This window comes from Moschus berezovskii, chromosome X (assembly GCF_049115385.1).
Source record: "Moschus berezovskii isolate FMDL1 chromosome X, NW_MosBer_1.0, whole genome shotgun sequence".
In the NCBI taxonomy this organism is placed as follows: Eukaryota; Metazoa; Chordata; class Mammalia; order Artiodactyla; family Moschidae; genus Moschus; species Moschus berezovskii.
Genome location: NC_142488.1, coordinates 109,233,068 through 109,249,125, shown reverse-complemented (window position 1 = coordinate 109,249,125; position 16,058 = coordinate 109,233,068). Strand labels below are relative to the sequence as shown.

The following is a 16,058-nucleotide window of genomic DNA, read 5'->3' as shown; positions in this document are numbered from 1 at the left end:
TCCAGACCAGCTAAGAAATGAAACTGACACTCGCCTGCTCTCCTGAAATATGGTTATGAAGGCAATTTGCAGGAACTGCAGAGAGGTAACCTAAGAGTCTTTGAGTATACAAAAGGATAGTACACGGGGATGAAGAAAAAACTATTCTCAGCTCCACTGAAGGAAGAATCAAAGAACCTACACCTCATCTGAGCCAGCTAATCCTTAATTTGACTTAGGTTTCTCTGTGAAAAAAATCTCTTCTCAAAGATAAGAGTTATTAAACATTCGATGACTTAATCGGGGATATTCCAGCCTCTTTTCCTAGGTGGTTTAAGTGGAAGACTCGCCATCCATCTGTCTGATTTAGGCTCAAGCTAGAGACGTGGGGAGCAAGATAAACACTTTGTGATGGCTAGATGTTCGGAATTCTCTCTCAGGCTTCTGATTCCTGGGCTAAAGAGCCAAAAGTAAAAGGTGGCTATAAAGAGTGAAACTGTAAGGGCCCCGTGAACTGACAGGTATTTTAAGGATCGCAATATCAGATACTGAGATGCTTTTCCTAGATCACTTATTCAAGTTTGGAGGCACCATTTGGCCAGCCACAGACTCGAAGTCACATCTCAGATCAAAGCAGTCATGCTGTGCTACTGTCAGCTTGAAAACCATTCAGGTTCCAAGGAGAAAGGAGTTTCAGCTCCCCTGATGGTACCACTATAAGCTGTCAGGAGAGAATGACCTTGTGATTGGGCATTGAAGCAAGGCAAAATCCAAGTGGAGCAAAGGCAAAAATTCTGGCATATGCAGCTTACCCTTTTTTAAAGCTATATATACGCTCCTAACACATTATGTCATTTCTTAATATTTAACTCAATCTGACCGGTAATGTTTAAGAGTAGAAAAGGCTATATTACATCTGTCACTTTACTACATTTTCTTTGACATTTAAGCACATGAAACTTAGCACATGAAGCTATCAAGTACCAAAATGTCTGTCTCTATGAAAAATGCATGCTTATCAATATCACAAACAAACCTTTAGAGCGCTAGCATCACTTTCATCCGAATCCCGGAATTCCACACAGACCGCAATGTTCCTTGCCTAAAAACGATTCATCATTCAAAATGAGTCATAAAACGAGAAGATTATAAACAAGTGTAACACCCCAAAATGTATAGTTTACCCTGTTTACCTTGGCAAATGTTTTCTGGCTATCGTATTTTAATTGCAAGGGATATACATATAGATGGTTTTTGTAAATGGTAAATGGGTAACAATATTTTGTCATTTCTGGAACAAACTCTTCAACTTCCACAGTAATATTTTGACAATTCTTTTCAAAGGGCTTCAGAGGCACATATGAAGAAGTAATACAATCTATAGCAGAAAAAAAAAACAGGCAAAGATGCAACAATTGTTAACACATTCCTGCATTTATAAAAAAAATATATACCTGGATTGTGTTCTCAAAGAGTGGTTTAACAAACAGAATTCTCAGTGATTGACAAAAACTCATACAGCCACTTCAAGAACCCAGAAGAACAAGCAGGAGTAAGTAGCCTGATGCTGATTTCAGTGAAACCCTTCAAACCAGATGCGGATTGCTATTTCATTTTCAACATAGAGTGATTTTCCAAATATAACACATCATAATTTTGACAAATTTAAACTCTGTGAAGAAATCCATTACATTCTTCCTCCTGCAACTGCAATTTAGCTTTTCACTGCAATTTTTTATTGGTATCAGGGAAGTAACAGTAAATTTATGCCAATTAGCTCATGGCTAGTCCCTCTTAAAAAGTTAACTTGGTATAGGTGCAAATTTTCACTTAAGGAATAATGGCAGCCTTCTGAAACTACAGATCTTATGATGAGTTACTAATAATAAATTCAATCCTCCCAAATGTGGAAAACACAAAGCCTTCGAGAAGTATAGCAGCACGTGTTATTGAGGTAGCCACTTGCAGTGAAGGTTATTCATACACTTAAAGGGGCTCTAAGACTGCTGGTCCTTGCTGAAGAGTGATACTGATGGAGAAGAAAAATGCAGGAGAGTCAGATCTGAGGACATAATATTTTTCACTGGGTTTGGTTTTCTATGATAGCGATACTTACAATAGAATATCTGGAGGAACAGAGTAAAGGTCCACAGATAAAAGTGATCATTTCACTACCCAGAGTTAACCACTGCTAATATTTTGGCATATTTTCTTGTCATCTTCTTCTTATGTATGTCTCATCTAACAAACACAAAAATCTCACTGTATAGAGAACTTTATCCTAATTGTTGGTATTTTATCTGATATCTTATTTCATGAATTGTTTGTAAACATCATTTTGCAGAGCTGCATAAAAATTTCATGGTATCAGGATCCCATAACTGAACTGAACCACACATGAACTGAACTATGACTGAACCACACTGACAGTGTCGTACTCTTTGGTTGCTTTCAATCCCTTCTGTAATATAGACAACACTGCAAAAAATATCTTTATGCATAAATTCCTGTCTACACTTCAAGTTATTTCTCTAGGAAAAAATAATCCATTGAACTCTTAGATGTTTTAACACGCCAATTGCCACTCTCCTACTTACAATCCTTTCATGATTTCTCAATGTACTTGAGATGAAATTCAGTTTTTTAAGGAGTTACCATGGTTTTCACAATGTTCTGCATGATGTGATTCTTCCTACTTCTCCTACTTCATTTCCTATCTCCCGTGTTCACATCACACACTAGACTAGAGTCTCATTGGTTCCCTTTGCGTCCATACAAACCAAGCTAGCTGCACCTCAAGATCTTTACATGTGACACCCTCAGAGTAGAATGTACAGTCCCAACCATTTCATGCTAGCTGGGCCATATGGAGAGCCTTCCTTAGCCACCCTTTTTGAAAGTAGCCCACCCAATCAGAGACAGAAATTATTCATTTGCTTTCTTGTTTAAATGTCTCTCACTCCTTCTAGACTGTAATCTCCATACTTTCAAAGCACCTAGTAAGTATTCAATAAAGTTTACTCAATAAATGTTTATTTGGTGAATAAATGGATAGACAGAATGTCAGAATTAGAATGCCTTAGTTACAGACATTCATGTATGTCTCTTGCCAAACTGTACTCCTACTCGAGATGGGTGACGGTGCCTGGCCAAAACTAAGCCAGCATTAGACAGTTACAGTTTATTTTTTGCAAATTTGATAGATAACAAAAACACCACAATGCTGAAATATTTTACATTTGTGTTACTGGCATAATTACTGAGACTGGATGTTTTCTAATTATTTACCAGTCATTTTATTTCTTGCAAATTGTCTTTTCTGTCTTCTGTCCATTTTTCTCCTGGGATCATAGATTCTTGTCTTTAGACAAGAAAAGAAATTCTCCTTTTGGATCCCTTCACTGATGAAATTCAGCCAAGGCGAAAGGAGCAGAAACTGACTGGAACACACTCACATCATATATTATACATGAAACAGCATCTGATAAAAATCAACTTAATTTACTTCCTAATCTCTAACTATTCACCATGTGTCCTGGGTTGAATAGTGTCCCACCAAAATTCATGTCCACTGGAAACTCAGAATGTGACCTTATTTGGAAATAGGGCCTTCAGTTCATTTCAGCTCAGTAATTAGTTAAGATGAGATCATAATAGATTAAGGTGGGCCTTGGAGAAGGAAATGGCAACCCACTCCAGTGTTCTTGCCTGGAGAATCCCAGGGATGGGGGAGCCTGGTGGGCTGCCGTCTATGGGGTCGCACAGAGTCGGACACAACTGACGTGACTTAGCTTAGCTTAAATCCAATGACTGGTGCTCTTAGTAGAAGACCATATGAGGACAGAGGCAGAGACCAGAATGATGCATCTATAAGCCGAAGGATGCCCAGGCTAGCCAACAGCCACTAGAAGCTAGGAAGAAGAGATTCTTCCTCAGGGCACTGAGAGGGAGCGTGGCCATGCCGACACCTTGATTTTGACTTCCAGCCTCTAGAACCACAAGAGAGTAAATTTGTTGTTTTAAGCCACCCAGTTTGTAATACTTTCTTACAGCAGCCCTAGGAAACAAATACACCATGTAAATCTCAAGAAAAATGTCAGGAAGATAAAATACCTGAGCTTCAGGGACTTCCCTGGTGGTAGTTCAGTGCTCTCAACACAGGGGGCCCAGGTTCAATCACTAGTCAGGGAACTAGATCCCACATGCCACAACTAAGAGGTCACGTGCTGCAACTAAGACCTGGCACAGTAAAATAAATAAACACTAAAAACAAATAAAAACCCTGAGATTCAAACATAGCCTTTTAGGTTTATTTGCAATATGTAAGTTCTTACTTGAAAAATCCACAGGAACACATTCTACTGTGATGTTTAGCTGCCCAGGAATAATCTGCAATTTGGTCTTCTCTGGCCTAGATGTAAAATAACAATATTTTATATTCAAAAAATATGATTACTAAGTGCACTGGTTACCATTTATTCAAACTTCCAAATGCTTCCAAATCCAAATGCTCCAACATTTGGTTTTTCCCACATATGACTCACGTTCATCATTCAAAGAAATTATAATTCATCTCTGATATTGATTTGCCGCAGTAACTCTAAATTACTTACTTCTTGTATTCTGAGAGCAACTTGAGAATGTCTTCATTGGAAAGCTTGCTACTATCTTGTTTATACAAAGGAGAAAATCTCCCATCCAGGTCCAGAGAGCCTTGAATATCTTTGAAAATGGGCCTAAAAGAGCAACAGAGGGTTTTCTTTAACTCGAAAGTATGGATAAATTAAGATCAAATAATGGTGATGGGAACATAAAATGGTGAAACTCTTTTGGAAAATAATTTGGCAGTTTCTCATGAAGTTAAGCATACACCTACCCTCTGATCCTGCAATTCAACTCCTAGGCATATTTCCACATGGTACGTGAATATTCATAGATTTATTTGTTATAGCCCCAAACTGTCAACCACCCAGATATTCATCAACAAATGAATGGATAAGCAAATCGTGGTATATTCTTAAAATGGAATACTACTCAGTGAACAACTGATACAACATTATGGATAAAATACAAAAACAGACTGAGAACAAGAAACCATAGGCAAGGTTACATACTGCATGATTCCATTGATATGAAGTCCAGAATAGGTAAAAGTCACCTAAGGTCAGTGGTTGCCTGGCTGGGAGTGGATGGTTGATTGGACAGGGATGTAAGGAACTCTCTGAAGTGATAGAAATATTCTAGATCTTGGTTGGGGTGGTAGTTATATGACTATATACATCTGTGAAAATTTATCAAGCTGGACATATAAATGTGCATTTTAATCAAAGATAAATTATATTTCAGTGAAGTTGATAAAAACTGAATTAAATCTTTAAGATAAACTTATATAGAGTTTATAATATATCTTTTTTTTTAAATTTTTTTTCTTTACAGTTAAAAGTATTTTTATTAATAATATATCTATAAAATTTCTAATATGAATTGGAATTAGTCCTTCCTCCTTCTCTTCTTTCATTTTCCAAGTAGCTGTTTTACTGCCAGAACAGGAAGTAATATACAAGCATCCAACACACTAGACGCAACTATGGCTAAAAGCACAATCTCCCCTGGCAGAGCCTCTGAAAAATGTGGTTACAGGCACTAACTATCATTCCTACTTCTAAGCATACCTCCTTTATTTTCAGTAAACAGGGGTTTATCACACAGCTTTTAAATATCCCAGCCAAGTCTTTAGAGTCAGTTCCTGTTGCTGCTAACAACCAAAATAATTTGAGAAGAAAAAAAACCAGCATAATTCCACATCAGAACTGGGGATTAAAGCTTCTAACTTTGAAGATTTTACAATTTATTTTTCTACAAGCACATTAGCATCAAGCAGTTACTGATGTGGCCTAAAAAGGGGTGGAGAGCATGTGCCATGGCTGTCTATACCAGGCTCTGAATTCAGGTGCTGTTAATTCTGAGACCTGCTTACACACATGCCATGTGAACTTAGGCAAGGATTTTTTTTTATTTCTGTGACTCAAATTCCTCATCTCCAAGATAGGGAAGAACAGTACTTCCCTCTAAAAGAAATATATGTTAAGCACGTAGACCTCTGCCTTGTATGTGCATGTGTGTTAAGTCGCTTCAGTCGTGTCTGATTCTTTGAGACCCTATGGACTGCAGCCCACCAGGCTCCTCTGTCCATGATATTCTCCAAGCAACAAAACTAGGCATGGGTTGCCATTTCCTCCTCCAGGGGATCTTCCCAACCCAGGGATCGAACCTGTGTCTCTTATAACTCCTGCATTGGCACGTAGGTTCTTTACCACTAGCACCACGTGGGAAGCCCACCTTGTACAGTTAGCACTTAATTACCACAAATATTGGGCTGGCCAAAAAGTTCGTTCTAGTTTTTAAAACCTGAACGAACTTTCTGACCAATAGGAACAGCAGCAGCCACTGGAGCATCACTAAGTATGTTTCACCTTCTGGAACAGCTAAGTACACCACCTTCCACTACTCTTTGCCCTTGACCTATCCTTGGCTAACATTTCTTACTAGTTGGCAAAATAAGGACAAGGTGCCTTTTCATCTACCAACATATAACACATTTTGAGACCCTCTCCCAAGTGAAATGATTATAGTGATATAACAGTTACTGAACTTAAATCTCCTACCCTTATGGTACTCCTCAGCACCTACTGAATATAACTCATTGAATTATTCAGAACATAGTGCCCTTTCCCCAGAAGTTTCAGTGAGCTGTACAGGTTGTACCATAAACAAGTCAGTGAACTTGTACTTCAAAGGGCGTATAAGTGAGGAATACAGTTTCAGTCATCACTGTAGGTAGAATGGCAAGATTTAGAGAAAAATCATATAAACCGCCATCAGATATGTGGCACAATTAACACACTTCCCAATATACCGCCCCTGAAGAAGCTGTCAAATGTGTCATCAGAAAGCAAGAAAATCTACTAAGTAATTACACACTTGCACTGAGCAGCTACACTTTTTGCCTTCTAGTTTTTAGTATGTTTTTCAGAATTACTCTATGATGGCTTTTCAAAGCATAAACCCAGCCAACTCTAAAACAGTGGGCACATTGTACATAATTCACTGCAATTTCTGGTTTTCTGGAAAAAAAATTCCATCACTTTAGCAAATAAACTCTGTTTTAAAATGCAATAAAATTAAGTGGTATCAGTCAGATCAGTAACCCAAGCCAAAGAAAATTTCCCTGAAGCAAGACATTTGAAAAAATGAAAGGGTCTTTGAGGCACAGCAAATTCTAAAAGAAAGGATTTTTACATCCTGCTATAGACTGAATGTTTGTGTCACTCTGCTGCCCCGACACTCCCAAATTCATATGTTGAGATCTAATCCCCAAGGTGATGGTATTTGTGTGGCCTTTGAGAGGTGATTCAGTCATGAGGATGTAGCCCTTATGAATAGGATTAGTGTCCTTATAAGAGGCCAGAGAGATAGCCTGCTCTCATTTCACTATGTGAGACTACAAGGAGAAACTGGTTGTCTAAAACCTGGAAAAGAGTCCTCATCAGAACCCAACCATGCACTCTGATCTCAAGTTTCTAACCTCAGAAATCATCAGAAATGAACATCTGTTGTTTAAGCCACCCAGTTTAACTTGTTAAGGCAGCCTAAATAGACTGAGATACATCCGAAGTGTCCCAATATATAACTGGTTTGTCAGAAACAGACTTCTGAATGCTGCTGGCAAGAACAATAGCCCTCAACTTCACACAGGAGCATGAATAGATGGGTCAGAAATATATTTGTACAAACCTGGCAGCCCAAGCAAAGGGCATTCTGTATTGTCCAAGGCGGCTACACACTTGCTTAGCTGTCCTGTGCACCTTCTGGGCCGTCTACGGTTAGAAATAAAAAGATAGGCTCAGATTTGTCCAAACTATTAGAGACTCACCCAGAAAAAATAATTTCCCCAACTTACTGATACAAAACATCAAAAACTAGGAAAACACAATACAGAAATAGTTATAAATAAAACACAACACACATCAGTCAACCACTTTTCAAGATAAAAAGTATTTCCTAAGGTTATGGATTTTCTCATCAACAGAGCCCTCATCAAGATATCAGAAGACAAAATAGATGTAGGGCATGTTTTGTACTGAAGACTGCTACTTGGAAAAAATTAAGCAAGTTTTAATGTCTATTTCCTTTCACACATGAGCAGGCGTATACATATCATTCTTGGCTGAAGTTGGTTCTGGGTACTGCTGACCTTTTTACTCCCAAGATAAAAGCCAAATGACCAAGAATCAATGCAATTAGTTTAGCGTGGGTAGGAGCTGCTGTTTGCACAGGCACTGGGAGATGACAAAGGAGATAAACTGCCTATAGAGTCTAAACAGGCTGTGAAATGCTGCCTCTATGCTATCCCTAGGGATACAGAATGCTAAAGGCTTTTATCTATATTGTTGAGACTTTTCCCCCCGACAAATTAGTCATACATCTCCTCAGCATCTCCCACTTAATAAACACTATTTTGATCCACAATTAAAGGCTACATACAACAGACTGACTCACAAATACTCAGAAGCTGGATTGCCACTAATGAACTATGCCATGAATGCTTTCCGTCTTTGGGCCTGACTTTTCTCATTTATAAAATGAGAGAGGATTAGATCAATAATTTCCAAAAGTTCAGAATTCATGATCCAGAAATTTGGAGAATTATCTGGGTCACCGACTTTTAAGGTTGCCATTTAAAGATGTGTGCTGTGCTTAGTCACTCAGTTGTGTCTGATTCTTCGTGACCCTGTGGACTGTAGCCCACCGGGTTCCTCTGTCCATGGGGATTCTCCAGGCAAGAATACTGGAGTGGGTTGCCATGCCCTCCCCTAGGCAATCTTCCCACAATCCCTGCCCTTTCACACACCAACATTATAGGAAAGACAGACAGGTGTGATGTTTAAAAAGTAAGAAGAGAAAAATCTCAGAATAAACTCCTTCAAATTGAATACCCTGAAGCTTAATGAATGGCTCACTATCTTGTCTTTCTTTTCTCATTTCATCAGAGACAGGAGTAAATTTGAGTACAGTTTGGCATTTGGAAACTGCAGGACTTGGGTCATTTTTACCCTCATTACTCTGACATCTTTGGCTATATGCAGGGCTGGGAACAAAGGAAGAGTAGCTATTTCCAAGGATACAGTGTCAATGAACAGATGTTGCCTAAAAGCCTTTAGCTCTGATTTTTATAAACAAGCAAAAATCAGACTGCCATGTGAAAAGGGAAAAAAAAGTCATTTTCAAGCTTAAACATGCATACTCACAGAGCACACAATATTTTCAGAATATATTGCATGCTGAAAGAATGTTGGTTTTTGTTTTTTTTTTTTTGTTATTGTCTTTCTTTTCAGAGGGATTATTGACAGTATCATTTAAACTATCAATAAAAGGCAAATTTTGCATTTGGCAAAAATGCTCACAAATGATCTTTATAAATACCTTTGCCGGGTCAGAATTTTTGATGTAGGGTTCCGCGCAGTGTGTGATGTTTCCTTGGAGAACCTTTTCAATTCTTGCAACCAGGAAAATTTCAGGATGTGGATTCGTCACTGAGAAAATTCCCTGGAAAAAAATTCCTTCTGTTAGATTTTTCTTTAATATAATCTCATGCATACAGTTCCTTGGTTACTGATTCCTAGCAGTGTGTTTAGCACAGAATATTGATATTCAACATAGGATCATGTCCAGGGCCCTGGTAAGAGATAGCATTTCCATTCATATAGTTTTCAAAGGTCCTGAGTGATTTTCAATTTTGTCACCAGTCTCACATCTATTAGTCCCCAAAATGTAGGTGTCACCCTGGCTGCTTAGCCTCTTGTGTTTGGCGGTATATGCAAGGTGCATCCTTCAGTTCAGTTCAGTCGCTCAGTTGTGTCCGACTCTTTGCGACCCCATGAAACAGCATGCCAGGCCTCCCTGTCCATCACCAACTCCCGGAGTTCACTCAAATTCATCTCCATCGAGTCGGTGATGCCATCCAGCCACCTCATTCTCTGTCGTCCCCTTCTCCTCCCGCCCCTAATCTTTCCCAGCATCAGAGTCTTTTCCAGTGAGTCAACTCGTCGCATGAGTTTCAGTAGTATTGGAGTTTCAGCTTTAGAATCAGTCCTTCCAATGAACTTAGGCCTAATCAATACAATGTGTATTGTTTGGCTTAAAGTAGCACGTGCTAAAACAGCATGCATTTCAGGACATGCATTTTTAAAGGTAGCTGCCTGTAACTCCAGTGCAATTCACTCACCCTTAACTACTACTAAAGGTAGCTAAGAAGGATGAAAATACTTTAATCTTCTTCATAGAATAAAAACTAAATCATCCTATAGAAAACACTCCTTCGCTGCAGCGGAAGAGCTCTGGTGCTCTCAATGTAAAGGTAGAAGACAGACGATCCAAAAACTCCTTTTGTCCCAAAACACTTTGTTTCAGGGACTAATGTAGATGCTACCAAGTTCCATGTGGAACAACTATACCATCTCGTGTCCAGCTCAGCTCTTTCCAAATGTAATATATTCCAAATAGCCCGTTAGGTGGTGATGTCTGTTGCTTAAAGGAGCATCACACAAGTGAATTTGAATGGAAAAATCCATCGTTGGGACTCTACCAAGTTTTATTTTGTCTGCTTGGTATATTACCAACTGTGTTAAGATACTGTGTTCCAGTTTTCAAAGCATTTCAGACCCATGAGCTCATCTGTTGCAGACAGAACTCTCTGAGGTAGACAGGAAAGAAGAGAAAACTGAGTGGAGGACACTAAGTAATCCCCCCAAATCCAAATGGCGTCTAAGGGTTCTGGATTATGGCTGATTCACCTTTGGATTCCCAAGCAGCAAGGATGGAAGAAAGTGGTTAAAAGCTGTTCCAGGAGTCAAATTTCCTGGGTTCAAATTCTGGCCCCACTATTTATGGGTTTAGATAAAGTCACATCCTCTCTATAGCTCAGATTTCCCATCTATGAAATGGGCTATGACAAGAGAAATAGCTATTTTGTAATCCTCTTGAATGGATTCGTGCACTTTGAGCACGATCTCAGGCTTTTGATTGTCACATAACTGTGCTTTTGTGCACCCTCTCCCTTAGTCTTTGGGATGATCCCCTGGAGAAGGGAAGTCACTCCAGTATTCTTGCCTGGGGAAATTCCATGGACAGAGGAGCCTGGAAAGCTACAATCCATGGGGTCACAAATAATTTGACCTGGTTGAGTCACTAACATTTTTCACTTTTTTTCTCGTCTTCATAAAAACCCTCAAACACAGGCACTACGATACACACTTCTTATAGATTAAGAAACTGAGGTTTAGGGAGGTTCGTGCAGTGAGTAAGTGGGTGACGATTAGGGCATCCAGACAATACAGCCCAGGTGACAGAGCCGCTCAGCCTATCAACACAGGCTCCCATTGTCTCATCTGATAAAGCTGGATGAGAAGAGCAACGCTGCTGACTGCCGCAACTAACATTGACTGAGCACCTTCCATGCCCAGTACTCTAGCCATTTCCCTACACTGATGCCAGAAACGAACATGATCGTGTCAAAGGATTTGACAATTGGATCAGAGGAAGCTGCTTTGACTGTGTGATCCCTGTGACTACTGCTCTCACTAGCAGCCCCACTGTACTGAGCAAATTCGGTGGGTTGGCACAGGGCCAGTGCTTTCTGGGATGGGGCACCTTAGACACAGGAGAATGCTGAAGCAAAGAGATGTTCCTTGTTCCACTAACCTGGATTCCGAGGTAGGGGGAAACCCGCTGAGGCAGCTCTGCCTTCTGCCCCTTAGCTTCCAGCTTTTCCCCACTCCCCAGAACACAGGGTTAGCTAGAGAACACCCTGGAATCCCAGATAAGCTGGGAGTCTGGCTCTTCAGGACAAGGCCCTCCTTTCCCACCAAGGCGGCATGGCTCTGCCTGCCTCTCTTCAGGGTGTCTGTCATCCACGTCACTGCCCCCTCCCTCTAAGGAATGGGCCAGGTGTCCCCACTCCAGTTCCCAGTGCTTAGCCCCCCAGGGCGTGGCAGGGCATGTGGTAGCAGTGCCCTTTTTCACTAGCTCCACACCTGATGACCCCCAGTGGGAAGCACACAAATAGACTCCCAAGAGTCAGCACCTCGCCCACAGCCCCACCCTAGGTCATCTTGAGGGACCCGGGGCACCGAGCACTGTCCAGGCACTTGGGAAGGAACTGTCAGGCAGCTGAGAGTGAAGTGACTGGTCATAGTAGCTGGCTGGTGTCAGGAAGGCAAAACTACTCGATGGGCTCAGCTTCTTCCTTTTCCTGTGGTCACCTGTTGCTCCTCAGGAATCCACTACAGAGAAAGACTCTCCAAGGAGCAGATGGGGAGAGCCTAGAATAGTCCCCAAGCGCCACCATCCACCAAGCCCTGGGAGAGGGTGGCCTCTTCCTATAGATCCTGCTGCCGCTTGAACAGCCTTCTGTAGGGGATGGGGTCTTCACACTTTCCACGAGTGCCAGGGAAGCGCCATGTCCCTCACTAGGGTGACAGGGAAGCAGAACGGCAGGGGGCATGGGTGGGAAGGGGCAAGCTGCACTCTGGGGCCTGCTAGAGCTAGATTCAGGTCCTGTTCCTCACCACAGTAGCTCTGGGACCTTGAATGAGTCACCTGGTTGCTCTGTGCCTCAGTTTCCTCATCTGTAAAATGGGGATAGGAATAGGACCTATCTACTTTACTAGGGTGTGGTAAGAATTAAATGACTTCATACAAGGACTTCGCTGGTGATCCAGTGGCTAAGACCCCACACTCCCAATGAAGGGGGCCCGGGTTCAACTGCTACAACTAAAGATCCCACATCCCACATGCTAAGAACTGGCACAGCTAAATAAATAAATATTAAGAAAAAACAAATGACTTCATATGGATAAAGTACCTAGAGGAAGGCTGAAAAAAAATATTGCTGGAAAAAAGAATCAATGAGCTCAGATTAGTGTTCAGATCTGCTAATACTGTCTCTCCCTATACAGTACTGTACCCTAGTCCTAAACGGAAGAAGTTGAAGAAAAAGACTTCTTCAAAAGGAAATGTTCAACTATTTGAAATAAATGACCACTTCCTGATGTCTTTACTGGATCTGGGAAAAGAGTGCAAAATGATCAAGCCATTTGAGGCCACTTCCATTCATTCTCACCTCTGCAGCTCTCATCTACTCCTTTGAAGCCTCCCTCAGGTTCCACAACTTCTGTGCCATCTTCTAAGACAACTCCCAACCCCTGAAGCCTCCTCACATTCCAAACCCCTCCACTCCCATTGTGTTATACATTAATTCAGTTCAGTTCAGTCGCTCAGTCATGGCTAGCTCTTTGTGACCACATGGACTGCAGCACGCCAGACCTCCCTGTCCATCACCAACTCCCGGAGTTTACTCAAACTCATGTCCATTGAGTTGGTGCTGCCATCCAACCATCTCATTCTCTGTCGTCCCCTTCTCCTCCTGCCCCCAATCCCTCCCAGCATCAGAGTCTTTTCCAGTGAGTCAACTCTTCACATGAGGTGGCCAAAGTATTGGAGTTTCAGTTTCAGCATCAGTCCTTTCAATGAATACTCAGGACTGATTTCCTTTAGGATGGAGTGGTTGTATCTCCTTGCAGTGCAAGGGACTCTCAAGAGTCATCTCCAACACCACAGTTCAAAAGCATCAATTCTTTGGCCCTCGGTTTTCTTTATAGTCCAACTCTCACAACCACACATGACCACTGGAAAAACCATAGCTTTGACGAATCTTTGTTGGCAAAGTAATGTCTCTGCTTTTTAATATGCTGTCTAGGTTGGTCATAACTTTTCTTCTCAGGAGCAAAAGTCTTAATTATATGGCTGCAGTCACCATCTGCAGTGATTCTGGAGCCCAAAAAAATAAAGTCTGTAACTGTTTCCCCATCTATTTTCCATGAAGTGATGAGACCAGATGTTATGATCTTTGTTTTCTGAATGTTGAGCTTTAAGCCAGCATTTTCACTCTCCTCTTTCACTTTCATCAAGAGACTCTCTAGTTCTTCTTCACTTTCTGCCATAAGGGTGGTGTCATCTGCATATCTGAGGTTATTGATATTTCTCCCGGCATTCTTGATTCCAGATTGTGCTTCCTCCAGTCCAGGATTTCTCATGATGTACTCTGCATATAAGTTAAATAAGCAGGGTGACAATATACAGCCTTGACGTACTCCTTTCCCTATTTGCAACCAGTCTGTTGTTCCATGTCCAATTCTGTTGCTTCCTGACCTGCATACAGATTTCTCAGGAGGCAGGTCAGGGGGTCTGGTATTTCCATCTCTTTCGGAATTTTCCACAGTTTATTGTGATCCACACAGTCAAAGGCTTTGGCATAGTCAATAAAGTAGAAATAGATGTTTTTCTGGAACTCTCTTGCTTTTCTGATGATCCAACAGACATTGGCAATTTGATCTCTGGTTCCTCTGCTTTTTCTAAATCCAGCTTGAACATCTGGCAGTTCACAGTTCACGTACTACTGAAGCCTGGCTTGGAGAATTTTGAGCATGACTTTAGTAGTGTATGAGATGAGTGCAATTGTGCGGTAGTTTGAGCATTCTTTAGCATTGCCTTTCTTTGGGATTGGAATAAAAACTGACCTTTTCCAGTCCTGTGGCTACTGCTGAGTTTTCCAAATTTGCTGGCATATTGAGTGCAGCCCTTTCACAGCGTCATCTTTTAGGATTTGAATTAGCTCATCTGGAATTCTATCACCTCCACTAGCTTTGTTCTTAGTGATGCTTCCTAAGGCCCACTTGACTTCGCATTCCAGGATGTCTGGCTCTAGGTGAGTGATCACACCATCATGATTATCTGGGTCCTGAAGATCGTTTTTGTATAGTTCTTTTGTGTATTCTTGCCACCTCTTCTTAATATCTTCTGCTTCTGTTAGGTCCATACCATTTCTGTCCTTTATTCATATGATTCAGACTTGCCCTGAGAGTCCAGGAAACTCTGGCAGAGACGTGGGTCAGTGATGGCCTGCTGCAGGGTTGGAGGTACTGAGTGTAGCAGTGCATGCATTGGATCTTTTGAAGGAGGTCACCATTATCTTCATGACCTCCACCATAGTTTGTAAAGTCGCTCAGGCATGTCCAACTGTTTGCGACCCCATGAATTGTAGCCTACCAGGCTCCTCTGTCCAAGGGATTTTCCAGGCAATAGTACTGGAGTGGATTGCCATTTCCTTCTCCAAGGGATCTTCCCAACTCAGGGATCAAACCCGGGTCTCCCACATTGTAGACAGACGCTTTACCATCTAAGCCACAGGAGGGGTCAGGAGGAGGCAAGAATACTGGAGTTGGTTGCCATTCCCTTCTCCAGGAGATCGTCTGGACCCTGGGATTGAACCCGGGTCTCCCGCATGAGCCACCAGGGAGTCTCCCACCATAGTTTGGCCCTAGGTAAATAACAGGGAGAGAACACAGCCCCACCCATCAACAGAAAATTGGATTAAAGATTTACTGAGGACGCCCCGTCCATCAGAACAAGACCCAATTTCCCCCTCAGTCAGTCTCTCCCATCAGGAAGCTTCCATGAGCCTCTTATCCTTCTCCATCAGAGGGCAGACAGACTGAAAACCACAATCTCAGGAAACTAACCAATCTGACCACATGTACCACAGCCTGTCTAACTCAGTGAAACTATGAGCCATGCAGTGTAGGGCCACCCAAGATGGACGGGTCATGGTGGAGAGTTCTGACAAAAAGTGGTCCACTTGAGAAAGGAATGGCAAACCACTTCAGTATTCTTGCCTTGAGAACCCCAAGAACAGTATGAAAAGGCAAAAAGATAGGACACTGAAAGATGAGTTCCCCAGGTCGGTAGGTGCCCAATATGCTACTGGACATCAGTGGACAAGTAACTCCAGAAAGAATGAAGAGACAGAGCCAAAACAAACACAACACCCAGTTGTGGACGTGACTTGTGATGAAAGTAAAGTCTGATGCTATAAAGAGCAATATTGCATAGAAACCTGGAATGTTAGGTCCATGAATCAAGGCAAATTGGAAGTGATCAAACAGGAGCTGGTAAGAGTGAAT

At 41.5% G+C, this 16,058-nt stretch overlaps 1 protein-coding gene across 2 annotated transcripts in view; it reads right to left on the bottom strand.

Moving 5' to 3' along the window:
* The window catches only part of DOCK11 (dedicator of cytokinesis 11), a 224,302-nt gene that overhangs the window by 111,809 nt on the left and 96,435 nt on the right, over positions 1-16,058 (bottom strand). For both annotated transcript variants that reach the window (XM_055437858.2, XM_088834017.1), the window contains exons 13-18: positions 9,463-9,585; positions 7,774-7,856; positions 4,593-4,715; positions 4,314-4,390; positions 1,173-1,357; positions 1,016-1,081 (exon numbers count right to left, since the gene is read on the bottom strand). In XM_055437858.2, the coding sequence (XP_055293833.2) occupies positions 1,016-1,081; positions 1,173-1,357; positions 4,314-4,390; positions 4,593-4,715; positions 7,774-7,856; positions 9,463-9,585 (657 nt within the window). The remainder of the gene's footprint in view (positions 1-1,015; positions 1,082-1,172; positions 1,358-4,313; positions 4,391-4,592; positions 4,716-7,773; positions 7,857-9,462; positions 9,586-16,058) is intronic.